The sequence below is a fragment of the Argopecten irradians genome, chromosome 11 (assembly GCF_041381155.1).
Source record: "Argopecten irradians isolate NY chromosome 11, Ai_NY, whole genome shotgun sequence".
Taxonomy (NCBI): domain Eukaryota; kingdom Metazoa; phylum Mollusca; class Bivalvia; order Pectinida; family Pectinidae; genus Argopecten; species Argopecten irradians.
In genome coordinates this window covers 35,666,812-35,681,462 of record NC_091144.1, presented here as the reverse complement: position 1 = coordinate 35,681,462, position 14,651 = coordinate 35,666,812, and the positions used below count along the sequence as shown (strand labels likewise).

Genomic DNA, 14,651 nt, shown 5'->3' with positions numbered 1-14,651 from the left:
CAAATCGGTTTCCAAAGCAGCATGCAGCCCGAGAGTACCAATGATTTGTGATGTGGAGTGCTAGCTACTGGGTGTAATATAACATTCCTGGCATACAACCAATGGAGAAGAATTCTGTATAATTCTAGGAGCATGTTACACTTGTCAGTGCTCTCCACCATCTGATTATAACTTCTATATATACCATCAACAAGGCTGCCACTGCTGGAATTCTAAGTAACACTGCCAAATCTCTGGTTAGGAGATGGTTTATTGTCGCTAAGTAAACATTTCCCAAAAGAGTCATCCAGGTATGCTTGATCTATAACATATCACTGTACCAGAAGGGTCAAGCTCCAAATACTGGACAATAACATCATAAGTGTGTACTAGGAGGGTCAAGCTCCAAATACTGGACAATATAACATCATTAGTGTGTACTAGGAGGGTCAATCTCTACATACTGGACAATACCCTACTGGTCAACCACAGCTAATACACCATCCGATTACTGAGTTCATATCTATACACCATATGTTAGATTATTCTAATATTTGCTGGCTATATAGTGCTAGGACAGTTCTATATAAATCAATGCTGTATCTTCTAAAGTGCAATGTTTTGTATAATCATTTTGATAAAAAAAACCCACAATACACTATTGTACATATCTATCAGTTGTTACTGGTAGACCATCTAGGAATTCTTAGAGAGGAATCATACAACATTCAACGCATCTCTGAAATAAAGTTACCGCAAAGGCATAGCCAGTTATTTCCTCAGGACATTGTTATGATAGCAAAACAAGATCGATATGTGAAATATTGAAATATGGTTCACTCATACATCTCAAGATCACAAAAATGTTAAATCGCTGAAATTTAATTTCACCATTTTTACAAACTAAACATTTGCTATATGGCGTATGCAATATTACAATATTATCATGGTTGGTCTCTTATAACAAGCCCTAGATGTGTAGTCATGCCTGGAATTAAAACAGAATGAAATTCTGCCACAGTGAATCAATATTATCTCAGTCACCATTTGTATAAAGGCTGCGCGATGAAACATTCCAACATTAATTATGTACAGCTGTTGTCAACACCTACGTGATAACCTGATGCATGGGTAAGCCCATGAATAATTTCTCGGTATTCTTCCGAAAATAGCAACAATTCATTACATAATAACACAGCTATCGAACAAATCATGCCTTTTAATTATAATATCTTCTGAAGATGAGAATATAGATCAAATTCTGATTAAGATGGAAGTTTAAATAACAAGATAGAGATAAAAAAACACAGGAATTAATATACATGTAATTTAGGTAAGACATTTTAAAAGATAATATGCGATGATACACATGTATGACAGTCAGTTTCCTGGTATCTGTATATATACAGTAACACTATGATTAAACATCCCATGTCAGAGACATAAACAAGTACAGAAATGTCACATAAAGCATCAGTTTACATGTGAACGTGACAGATAAAAATGGCCACCATGAGAAACTGCATCTCCCTGCAGTTGTTGACAACTTTCTGCATGTTTCAATTTCAACAACTGAGATATTTATGTATTATGAAATAATCTTTTACAACAGCACTTTTCATGGTGGCAAAAACAAAACGAATGCAAAATACAATCAAACCTCTTTAACTGCAGCACCTGCCGACTAAAAATTTTGGTTTGTTTGAATATATATTTAATAAAAATGCAGTCAGAACCAACAAAATACTTGTAACTAAACACTTCTGTGATTTTGATTAAAATATTCAACAGTATCTTATACAAGAATAAATCAATATTATGACTTGAGTTACGAGGTTCAATTTTATACAATACCAGAACAAATAAATTGTTCGAAACAACCAACAATCAAAGAGGCAAAACATATTTCAATAAGGAAGGCAGACAAAACAGAACAATTAACATTTTCAACTTACCTGAGCAGATTCAGTTTCTGACGCTGATGTGGTTGACTCGTCGTTACTGATAGAGTGATCCTTGAGGTTGCCGTTGATTCTAAGAGCACTGATTGGGGACCGGCTACCTCCCTCCTTACTCGGTGAGATGTAAGAACAATTCACATAACAATTCCGCACAATTTCCGCCTTTTGTTCACGACTTTCTCCGTGAGGAACTGGCGAGTTTTTTAACTCCTTGTCTTCGTCCGAGTGGCGTTGCAACCAAGCCTTTTTCAGCTTGGGTGCATTGCCCGATTTGTGAGGGGATGTGTGGTCTGATTTGACGTGGGGAGGGGGACTAGGGGCACTAAGTGTGTCACTATCGGTGTCTATCTGCCCGTTGGCCACGCGATTGATAGTCTCCATCAGTGCCGTGTGACTACTAATGCTACTGCTGCTGCTGCTCAGAGTCTGGGAGTTGTTGGAGTCTTCCAGACCTGCACTGAGCTGAAGAGGGTCACTTTTACGGCGCTGATTTTGTGACTTGGACTGGGGTGGAGGTTGGGGCTGGGGAGAGTTGCGTACCACCTGTTGAGGGGGTGGGGTCTGTCCCACTTGAGCTGGAGGTGGTGGAGGACTTTTCGCACTTGGGTGCCATGATTGTTGTTGTTGGGGTTTGGTTTCAGAGGTTGGCGATGAATGTTGCTGTTTGCTACTATTACTGCTACCACTACTGTTCGACGATTTGCTGGATTTGTTATCCTGGTCTTGCAGAAACGCGTTCTGAACAGCATTTTCTACAAACGATTTAAAACTATCCATAAATCCGGAAGCAGTTTGTGAGCCGGAAGCTAACGAGGATGGAGAGGACATAAACAATGATGAAGATAAAGTTGACGAGGAAAACGATGAAGATGAAGATGAAACTGTGTTAACTGCTGATTTAGTTGTCATGGTGACACTGGAGAGAGCACTAGACACTGTTGTACACGTCGAACTACTTGTAGTTGTATATGGAGAATGATTAGTCAGGATTTGCGGCGTTGTCACAGGAACATTCAGTGCTGAGTTAGCATCTGCCTTCTGTCTTTTGCGTTGTGGGCCATCCTTGATAACCTTGCGCTTGACTCCCTGTTGTGCAGCTGAACTGCTCGACTGGGGGGTTGTTGCTGGAATGTTTGCGGAGGAGTTCCCCTTCTGTTGTTGTTCATTATGAGCTGATGACATGGACTTGACGGTGCTTTGTGAGTAGATTGGGTTTGGCACAAGGCCTTGCTGAATGAGACTATAACTGTATGCCAGGGATCTGCCCGGCAGGGACACAGGTGGCTGGGCTATTGCTGCAGACATGTAGTGACTGTTGCTACTGGACGATCCACTAGAGGATGCAGAGGACACTGACGATGATTTACCCCGATGATAATCCACTGGCTGGCCTAACATGGCAGACGCAAGCTGCTGGTGAGTCAGGCCCTGACTCAGTGGACTGTTGGATGCGATATGTTTATTTTCCCCTTTTAGGGAGCTGAGTGATACATGAGATCCAGATGAGGACAGGTCCATCGACCCCGAAACATCGTGGTGATAAGAACCAGCTGAAGGACTACTGCTGGCTAGCGCCGAGCGTGGCCGGTCATGATGATGGCGATCTGGGGTATGTGCTGGCTTGGGTTGGGGACGAGGTGAGGTGGAGGAGGGCATGGGGATGGTACTACTGTAGTGAGAATGGGCCGGGCGCGGGCTGGCCGATTTACCACTGTCTTTACCCTTGTTCTCCACTATCACAGAGCTGTGAGATTTAATGTCCTTTATCAAAGGTGGAGGTACACCCGATTTGGCTCGCTTAGGCGACGTTGAGCATGCGGACCCGGATTTAGAGTCTATATTCATTTTCTCTTCACTTTGTTTCTCTGCAGCTGCCAAGCCATGCAGATGAAGCTGTTCTGGTGAGATGTAAGTGTGCTGGAATGGTTGATAGCCATACAAACTGAAGTTAGGTTCTTGTTTGACCCCTGATCCGGAGCCAGACGAAGAAGAAACAGGAAAACCTTTAAAGCCCTGTGCCTGTTGGTAATTGTGTGGTTTGCTATCACTAGAACGACTTGAACTGACTTTCTCCACTTTTTGTTCTGACTTGTGTTCAGCAGCGAGAGCTTTCTGACGCTCCTTTAAAAACTCCTCTTGCTTTGCAGCAGCAAAAAGTTCTTGCCTCATCATTTCTTGTCGTCGAAGCATCTCTTGGTTGAAAGAGAGATGTCGCATTTCCTCCCTTTCTCGCTCCTGCAACATATTGAACAAACTTTTTAGATTTTCAGAGAAAAGAAAACCATTTTCTTATGCAATAACGAGGCAAGCTTACTGTTCTTATTGATTTTAGATCTTCACTGAAATAAGGCAAGAACAGAAGCCTGAAGATCATTGATAGCATCTGAAGACTATTATCAAGGAACTGGGTCTATACCTGTTTGACTTTCTCCTCCATGCTCTTGATAATGTCCTGTTTATCCATCTTTTCACCGTGACTATAGTGGTAGGAGGATGGAGACTGCTGCTCCGACTTTGGAGGGCCACCCTTGCCGGTCCCAAGGGTGATGGAGGGTGGGGCCCACATCATCCCCGACTGCTGAGCCTACAACACACCAGGGAAGTGATAACATTGCTGTACTCTCAGACACCAGTGTTGAGATCAATGTACAGACGAGTGCTGAGCTCCAGTACAAGCCAACTCTCTGACAAGTATTCAGGGCTCAAGGTGAGAATTGGCAAAGCCATCAATGTGAGGTGCAGGTGGGTAAGATCGCAAGCCAAGGATCTGGCTAGGATCAGGCCACATCTTAGGTTAGTAAAATAACAGTTAGGGTCTAAACACAGCTCCTTGCACAGACCAAGCTGGAACTAAACAAACACATCCAACCTGGTCCTGTGAAGGGGTGTTTCAGACAATACAGAACAAGAATCAACTCTGTAACATGTTGTTCCACTTACCCTTTGTTTTGCAAGCCTCAGTGACTGCTGGAAGTGATCATCTACAGCAGCTAATGTATCCGCAGACTCCTTCAGAATTCTCTCCCTTTCCTGCCGCTGTTCATTCTCACGTTCCCTGCGTTGACGTTCTAGCTCGCGTTCTCTTTCACGTTCCATGTGTTCTTTCTCCATGCGTTCTCGTTCAGCTCGTTCGCGTTCTGCTCTTTCTCTCTCAATTTTTTCTCTTTCAATACGCTCCCTGAAAGTACAGAACATGAAATATATATTACTATTTTACAAAATTGACAACAAATGACACATCGTGCACCTTTCTTACACTGCATTTCTTTAACTGTACAGAGGGTTCCAACTACACTCTTAACATAGCAAAATAACCATTTTTTTCTTTTTAATACTGTACTAAAATTCATCCGGTACTTTATAAGTCATCCTTACCATTACCCATGTTTGAAGTTGTTGTGATCTTTTAAGGAGATTCTTACAAAGATGATGTGGACTTGGATGAAAATTTTATTGTCAAACAATTGTCCTCTAAAGGGATTTGAAAATCTTTCCATTTTGTTTGAAAATTTCCTCTATGGACAGATGAAAGTACGAGTGATATACCTTAAATGCTGTTAAACTTGGAGAATTACTGGTTAAGCCTTAAATCTTTCATTAGACTCCTTACTGATTTACACTGCAAAGGAAGGTCAATAGCCTGGAAGGTGAATTATTAGTCTGTGCATGTCGTCTAGATACTGGTTTGTAATTAGCTGTGTCTATAGACCTGAGCTCTCTAGATATATCAGCGTTTAGTTAAAAATTGATATCCCCGCAGGAATAATGGCCTTTAATTGGCCTACAAAATGATCACGATAATGTGTGTGTATATATAGCTACATGTACGTGGTAATGCGAGCCAATTACTACAAAGAGTTGTTGGTCTATAGATCATAGAGCCTGGTTTTATCGACCACCACTTTCAGTAGTTATACCATCAATGATTGCCCTGCCTAATGGAAATGTGTTAAAGCCTATATGTTCTACACATATCAATAATAAAACAGTCAATCAATGACGTGGACCTCGCCTTAATCTGCTGTAGGAAATTACTCTATTGTTGATTCCGAATCTATTTTTCAAATATATGTAAAGCGAAGTTTTTAAAAGCGATTAAGGAAATAAAGCCATTGAAACCAACATAAAAGAACTATTCAGAGATTCCACACAGAGGATGTGTTCATCTTGTACAAGAAACAAACCACAAAAACGCCAACCTAATGTTGTATGACCGATTGCTATACAGGGCCTTGAGGATCATTATATGACATTTTGATATCACCAAGCTAAATGTGGAGGATACTTTCTGATAAGTATTAAGTCATTAAGTATTGTCAGCCCACTGACACCTCGATCAGTTGACCATCAGTTGACGTCAATCGATCATGGTGTAAGCTACTTCCACCGCCACTTATACTTCGGTGTGTCAAGGTAGCTCTACTAATCACACACAAAACACAAATGTCTATAGAACTACAGGCCAAGCTCAAACAAATACAGCTCCAACAGTATATTATTTTTTCAGATAATGTGGATGAATTCCTTAACCATTATTAGGGGATAAATAGTATTACCTGACAGTCCAATCAGTGGAAAGATACAAAAGTAGAGAGGTACATTTTGTTAGGTGGAACATGGAGACGAAATTGTACAAATTCTTGTACTTGAGTGCTAACTGGAACTTTGCTAAGTTGAACATTGTATGGGAGGTAAAATGGAGCTTACAGTACCTTATATACCTGTGAACAGAACAAAACAATAATTGTAACACTATATGCCCATATCGCCTAAAGCTCCACAAACTAGCTACGAACTGTGGCCTACATACATTGAAAGTAAAGCTGCCCAAACAGTTAACAAACAAAACTGGTGACAAACAATTTACTGAATTGCTGATATATGATATTCAAAAGTGATAAATGATTTATGATATAATCTAGTAGGATTGGACGCAGTCAATCAAGAGCATACGGCTAGTGTTTGGAGGTGTTGGGTTTGAACCCAGGTCTATTATCAACAAAGTTGATAGTCAGGTGTGTGACCTTTGTCTGTATGAGCTACGAAGGTATTACAAAAGTGAGGACAATTATATCAAATTTTTGTCCAGTTTTCAAAGCAATTGCCTGGTATAAACATTTCAAGTAGTCCTAATGGTATAAACATTTCGAGTAGTCCTATATACAGATACATTATCTATAAGGTGTCCCATGACCTTCCTATATATACATATATATATGAGGAAAGCAAACATTGTGTGTATATATACACAAACAAGAGCTGGTGAGAATCCTGAGTCTGTACATGTGTCACAAACACACATGACATTAGCCAGGTGAAAAATGTTTGCCATTTATACATTGCCAGAGAGATAGCAGATGCACCACTATCTGGTGGTATATATTATTGTGTAACATTAAATCGGTCATAAGAATACTGTGAAAAACAATACTTGACAATAACCCGCCATTCACAGTTTTACTTATAATATGGCCATTCTGATTAAACATAGTTTCATAAGCAATTGACAGATTATTAAATTTAATACTGTGAAAAACCCTATCTTTGCAATAACCCTCGCTCCATGATTTTATCCATAATAAGGTAATTCTGGTTAAATGTCATTTCAGAAGTATGACCTATGAATATTATATTTTTTTCCCTCATTGTTCACAGTTTGGAAATTCATAATCAAATAAAAGTCTGGCACTCCGTCAAAACTCTACATAAAAGATTTCTAGTTACATTCACAGGGGTTTGGCAAATAATTTTGCCATTTTCAGATTTGCACATAATGTCGGCAAATTCATTTGAGAATCGCACGTCAACACAAAACGATATCAACGCTTTATCCCTTTATCACTATAGATATGTATGGGTTTATGTCACCCAGTCTATATATACAAACACAAGAAGCTTATGACTAAGAGCATTACGGACAAAAGTACAAAATGGATAAGTGACTAAATTATACAGTGTAATGAGTTATTTCGAGACTACACATAATACAATGATACAATAATACTGTAATATTTCAAGGATTATATATATAAATTAATACTTAAGGAAATAAAGCTCTTGATGAATGAAACATGAAATGTTCCAATTCAAACATTGGAGACCTAAACAAACAATGCTCAGTATGTAACTTCCTATATATAAACAATTTCCAAGACATGGAAATTCATTCAAGTTTCAGGAATAATGGAATATTCTAGTTGTAAATGCCTGTTTGACATTCATTTGCCCCTGAAGACACATATAGACTCTTCTAAATCAAAGACTAGACCAGTCTATTATGGAATTTCAGGAGTGAATAAATTAAATCTACCAAATTATAAAAGACAAATATCTTACCTTTCAATGCGCTCTCTCTCCTGTCTTTCTCTTTCAATCTGACGGTCCCTCTCAATTTTTTCCCTTTCAAGACGATCCATACGTTCTCTCTCTAAACGCTCCCGTTCAATGCGGTCACGTTCATATCGTTCCAACTCGCGTTCCTTCAAGCTGAAGATGTCCCGAACAAGGTCCTCCTGTTTGCTGGCAAGCATCCACTGAGGAGGGACGGGTACTGAGGGGTACTTCTGCTGCCAAAGGAGTTCCAATTGAGCCATCGTTAGGTTGTTCGGAGGAGGGTATCCTGCAGCCGAACGCTGGATCAAAAGTGAGTTGGAATATTGCAGCGCGAGCTGTTGCTGCTGAATGGCTGCCAATGTGGCATGGTCAAGTTGCCCTAGCCCCGGTGACAAACCTAGCTGGGCAGCCGCGGCTGCACCCATGGGGTGATAGGACATGGAGGGTATGACATGAGGGCGAGGGAGGGGATGGGTGGGGAATGATGTGGTGGTGGGCAGACTCCCGGAGGGGGGAGCTGATGGAATGGGGTTATGTACACTGGGGTATGTTGAAGACTTGTGAGGGGGTCCCAACATACTTTGCACATTGCTCTGAACTGGATTTTTCCTCATTAATTCCGGGTCCCTGTAGGGTAGAACAGGTTCTGTTCTATCGATAATGAGCGGACTAGATGCTGGACTGTTTTTACTAGATGTTGTTCTCAGATCGTCGAGCCGCGAGGAAGGTCGCCGATCATCACCGTAACCAGAATAGCTAGAATGTTCACTTGTCCGGGAACTAGACCGGTCATTGGGTGTCTGGTTGGAATTTCCGTAACTGGATAAATCCTTGATCGGAACACTATCGGACCTTACGTCCTTAGACGGCACCACAGTATCTGAAGACTCACTATGAGGGGACACAGATTTGGTTTGGTTGTTTGAGCTGCCAGTGTCTTCCCCATGGAGTGCTAACTTTTCTGTCCTGGCGAGTTTTGTGATTTGGTCCGTCAGTGATCGGTTGACGTCGATGCCAGCCAGAGAATTGGAAGGTGGATTACTACTACTTTCTGAAGAATTGTTACCAGCTAACAACCTCCGTTTCATAAAGTGCATATTATCGTCTGTGTCTGTTGTAAGTGTTTCCACGTTTTGGTGCGAACTGTCGTCAGCGACAGTTTCACTTTCACTAACTGTACATTCCCCTGTTCGTTGTGTATCACACGATACCACACTATCAGACACAACACAACTTGTTACTTCATCACTAGTACAGTCTCGTTCTGTTTTTGTATCATTGTTTACTGTTGTTTCCTCCGTTACCTGCGCCGAATCTGAGTCTGTTGTGCTCTTTATCACACAGGTATCTGAATCACATTTAGAAGTTTCTATGGAGTCTTTAACCTTATTAACATCACAATGTTGCTCTTCCACATTCCTCCTCTTAGCAACTGCTGCCGGTGAAGTTTGTTTCCCTGAAACTTTGGATCTACGCGACTCTCTCTCACTAACTTTCCGAGTAGGTTTTACCGGAGATGGAGAAATCTGTCTGCGTTCCTTGGAATAAATAGATCTGGGAGTAGTCCGTGGTTCACTGCGATTTCGTAACTTTTTAGTATGTGCTGTCACTGGTTTGTTTGAGAACACAGATTTGTCCGGAGATATATCACACTTTTTTAAATGAACAGTTGGTTTCCTCTCCAATGACTTTGGTCTCCTATTAGGACACACTGAATTATCCTGATTCCCTTTACGACTGTCAGATGACCTTGCCCTTTTCACAGGACTTAAAGTTTTCTCCTGTTTCTCCTCTACAGGGGAATCCTGTTTGCTGATATCCTTTGGTTTTGAACGTTTGCCTGTAAGCGTAGTCTGTACTGGTGTTGAAGGACTCCAGTCACTCTGCTCTTCAGTTTTGCGTTTGCGTGTTGGTTTTGTACGAACATTGGTTTTATCTGAAAAAATCAACAAAAAATATTAGGTCACTTCATCTATGACAGCTTCTACTGATCAAATTCACATGTTTTCTACAGTGGACATAAGAGTATTAAATATCAATCCCCAGATTAAAATGTTTCTTGGAGTTCACTCAAAATCATTAATAGTATTTGGATATTAACAGACCAGCTAAGCTAATAAAGAGTTACCTGTATTAGTTGTTCGGCCCTGATGTAAACTTACATGGTGAAGAATTAAAGTAAATAATCCCGTCTTTCATTTAACACACCAGGATTAACACATGGCCTATACAGCCGAGCTCCACACAGGGTCTGAGGGTCATAGTGAACCAGATCTACCCCGGCAGCACCATTACAAACCACATACTTTATCTAAGCTCAACTCGATCTTTTCAGAGTTACTGAACTGATTATAACAACACATCCACAATAATGGTGCCGCGCTTGACTGGTCACCACAAACGGAGCCAAGCCTTTTGGTGATATATCATTGACCTCGCGGCTTCATACTATTGTTATTTCTTCACAACTCAGTGAACCTATCGACTGTTTGTTTGTCGGCTCTTTCAGTTTGTGCCCACACTTTTTCACTAAGCGCTTTCTTCAGTGTGAATTATGCATAACAGAGTGATGTCACAATTCAGATCGGCTCCTTAATTATCACACATAATTAAACATCATGCCTAAAAATACACTCAAAGCGGTATATTTTTCATCGACAGACGAATATAAAAGCACAGCTATAGCTTTGTTTTTATTTCAGTGAAAATCAGTCTCGGAGGAAGCCCGGCTTAGATGACTAACACGTGTGTCTGGAAAACACACATGACTGTACTCCTCGCCTCAAGTATGTAACCTCTTGGTGTATAGGGACCACATGTACTATCACATGATCACTAGTCTCTTATCTTATTTGTACAAGCAGGGCCACAAAGTGGGTGTATAGCAGTACTGTATTTGTCTTAGTTCTATGGAGGTATCACTTCTATATGTAATTCATTCTATAGACTGTACTGTTTGATAAAGTTTTTATAGGTGTATACGATGTAGGCCTAAGTAGAACTTTCTATTGCACAATATCCGTTAATACATTCTGTATGAGTATTTACCCTATTTCTTTAGTATTATGACTTAAACACTACTAAATGTATATATATTGTACTGTTGTATGGGTATATATATATATATATATTGTAGCCCTAAGTAGATATGTCCATTGCACAATGTCTTAATTCATAGATATATAAAACCCAGCTATTTGATAATGCCAAAAAATAAATTACATATATATACAATCTAAACAGTGCTTCAGACTGCCATACAATTTATAATTAGATTGACGTATGGCGATGATCAATCCGATAGAATAAAAGATTTTTCTACAAACAACAATGAACGAAGCAGTGGGTGCAAATTATATTCATTTACCGCTAGGATCAATAGTATATCTTTTAAATACATTCATATCAGAAGACAATCTTCAGGACCAATTTATTCACAACATTAGATATAAAGAGAAGTATATCGTAAAAATAGATTGAATGGTTTGTACGAACAATAAATTATTGCTGAAGAACAATGCCACCTTTTTAGTCCGTCGCAACCATTATAGTGTGTACACCTGCTTGGGGACAATAGTGTTGGCAGTGCTAATCAAGCCTTTGTTTGACTCTGACTAACTAGCTAGAGATCAGCGTTCATAGTTCACCTGTCATCATAATCCCATGAACTTAATTAAATGTAAGCTACATGTCACTTTTGTCATCTGGTATATTTGAACGGTATAAGCTGGATCATTTTGAACTGGTATAATTAAAGCATTAAATTCATCGAATAATATTTTCATTTTCACAACAATTGCATTATGATCTTCAACCAAATACAAAACTCTCTTTTTGAACTGGTTTAATCAAAGCATTAAAATCATAAAATAACGTTTTTATTTTCACAACAATTATTATATATATAATGATTTTCAACCACCAACAAAAAACTCTGGAAATATTTCAGTCAGATCGACACTCATGGATCCATATTTCAAGCTTTAAACAAGCATCTACTGTTTTGTTAGAAGTTCTTTCTCCATGGCGAACATGAAAGCCCTTTGTAGTGTATCAGACAACTTGATCCAGCACATTGCCACATGTCAAAGTCGACCCATTAAAATGTCAGACGATGATACAACCGTTTTGCGTGATTTGAATCCCCTGTGCATACAATTAACCCCAGGATTCTCACCAGTCCTAGACAAAGGACCGCTTTGATTGAAAATGAATTATTCCTCAAAAACAATAAAAGTTTAATAGAGGGCTCCTGTAGCTGATAGCAGGCTGAATGCCTAGTCAATACAAATGCATTATACACACAGATGGGACACTAAAGCGGCTTGGCAGGCTGTACAAGGAAATATAGTCCAACAACATACTGCCTGGGGAAAGGCCGGCAATTACGTAATGGTCATACATTCTAAAATGCTGACACTTTGTGAACGATGGTATGTAAATTTATAAAATATACTCCAGAACAATAAAACAAACTGTTACCAGTCCTGAGAACCCTTTTTAGTCTTTAAAGATCTAATCTCTCCCATGACTTGTGGTAGAAGTGAGACTACACATGAGCTGGCTGACTATAGCGGGGCCCCCCCATCATACATTCATGCTATACACAGCCATATTGGATCCTATCACAACCCTATACACACACTGGCATAACATATGTTTTTAGTCCTACATGTTATTTATTTTGCTTATGATATAGCAAATTTTTTCAAACAAAATATTTTTTCAAGAAAAATTAATATGCCACAACTATTCAAGACCAACGTTCCTGAATTTAGGATTTTGTAAAACTATTACTTTGAAAATAGCCATGTGTATATATACATACAACACAATTAGACCTATCTAAATCTGTATAGTGCTTTGTTTGATACACCTATAGCCATCATGACCCTTTAATAAAAAATTCCCAGACATTTCCTCTGACTGAGGTGAATACAGACAAAGAAACAGCAACATCCAACACCGTCTACGGAGTGTGCTTTGTCGTTAAACATTTATATGCCGTGGATAGTAACCGAGGGAGAAAATCAAACACTCGTAGGCTTTCATCAAATATGTACAGAACGAGTTAATGTGATATCGGGGCTTCAATCAAGAAAAACATGTGGCAACGTGATCAGACCACACTTGACCTAAATTTCTAAATCGAAAACCTAGAATACCTATAACTTATATTTTACATATCATTTTAGTGATCAGAGAAAGATTTAAATTCTTACCTTTTTCAGAGTCTGGTGTGGATGGGGTATTTCCAGTAGGAATTCCTTGCTGGCTTTGTGAAGTGTTCTGGGGTGTAGGTACTCGAGTTTTACTCGTCCGAGATAGAGCCTTAGGAGTAGAATTGCTAGGCGGTTCGCTAGGTTTTGTTGTACTCCGTGGAAATGAATTCTGTAAAATCACAAACACAAGTTTTTCGTTACTCACAGATCACTTCACCACACATGACATATCTTCTGTATATATCCACTAGTAAATCAGGGGTCAGATATGGCGGACATTACTGTACATCACACTATACACACTGAAGAGAAAACACATCTATACCTATCCCCTTCTGGCTGGGTGTGACTTGTACAGTGTGGTGGTGGTAGTAGTGTATGACCTATCTCTTCAGGCCTGCAGCCAGTGTTGAGTCAACAGATTGTATGCCTGCCTGGTATGACCTTCACAGAGAGTTTGGCGGGCTGTAACATCAAGGCCTACCATACCAATGTGACTGAGAGCTGTGTCCAGCTAATACACTGTGCATTACAGCTGTAGTATATAGGATCTACTTTCCTGCTATAATTGAACTATTTACCTGTGTAACTGTACATGTATACATACAAATCAGTTATTTGGCAGACGGCCAGAATCACACACAATATCAATCATCTCTGCCAGTGCTTTAGACATGGAAGGCTAAAAACAGGCATTACACAGACAGATAGCAGGAAGGCTAGCACTGCCACTTCTAGGTAGATAGGATAGCAGTTATAACTGTGATGAATGGTGCAGACCCTAGCACAGGCATCAATGGCTCCTATACAGATAGACAGATGGAGGAGACACACTAACACTGAGTGATAGACAGAGGGTAATAATGGAGAAACACCAATGCTAATAGATAGAGAGTAATAGTAAAGAAACACCAACAATGATGGATGGATTGTAAAAGGAGAAACATTAATACCGATAGACAGATGGTAAAAGTGTAGAAACACTAGCAATGAGAGATAGCTAGTAAAAGTGGAGAAAAAATACCTTTTTCAGATATTCGAAAAATAAATAAATGAGCATTTAAAGTTCTATATATTTGTAAGTAACCTTCAACAACTCCCCCCCCCACTCCACCACAAATTAAACATTTCTTTACATTAGAATACATATGTAGTA

At 39.6% G+C, this 14,651-nt stretch overlaps 1 protein-coding gene across 2 annotated transcripts in view; it reads right to left on the bottom strand.

Moving 5' to 3' along the window:
• Positions 1 to 13,703, bottom strand: part of LOC138335415 (lysine-specific demethylase 3B-like) — a 36,056-nt gene extending 22,353 nt beyond the window's left edge. The window contains exons 1-5 of one of the 2 annotated variants that reach the window (XM_069284495.1): positions 13,496 to 13,703; positions 8,277 to 10,209; positions 4,881 to 5,118; positions 4,357 to 4,524; positions 1,935 to 4,175 (exon numbers count right to left, since the gene is read on the bottom strand). In XM_069284495.1, the coding sequence (XP_069140596.1) occupies positions 1,935 to 4,175; positions 4,357 to 4,524; positions 4,881 to 5,118; positions 8,277 to 9,370 (3,741 nt within the window). In that variant the 5' untranslated portion in view covers positions 9,371 to 10,209; positions 13,496 to 13,703. Of the gene's footprint in view, positions 1 to 1,934; positions 4,176 to 4,356; positions 4,525 to 4,880; positions 5,119 to 8,276; positions 10,210 to 10,435; positions 10,488 to 13,495 lie in introns of those variants that run through there. The other variant, XM_069284494.1, reaches the window with a different exon arrangement.
• Between the last annotated feature and the right edge of the window lie 948 nt (positions 13,704 to 14,651).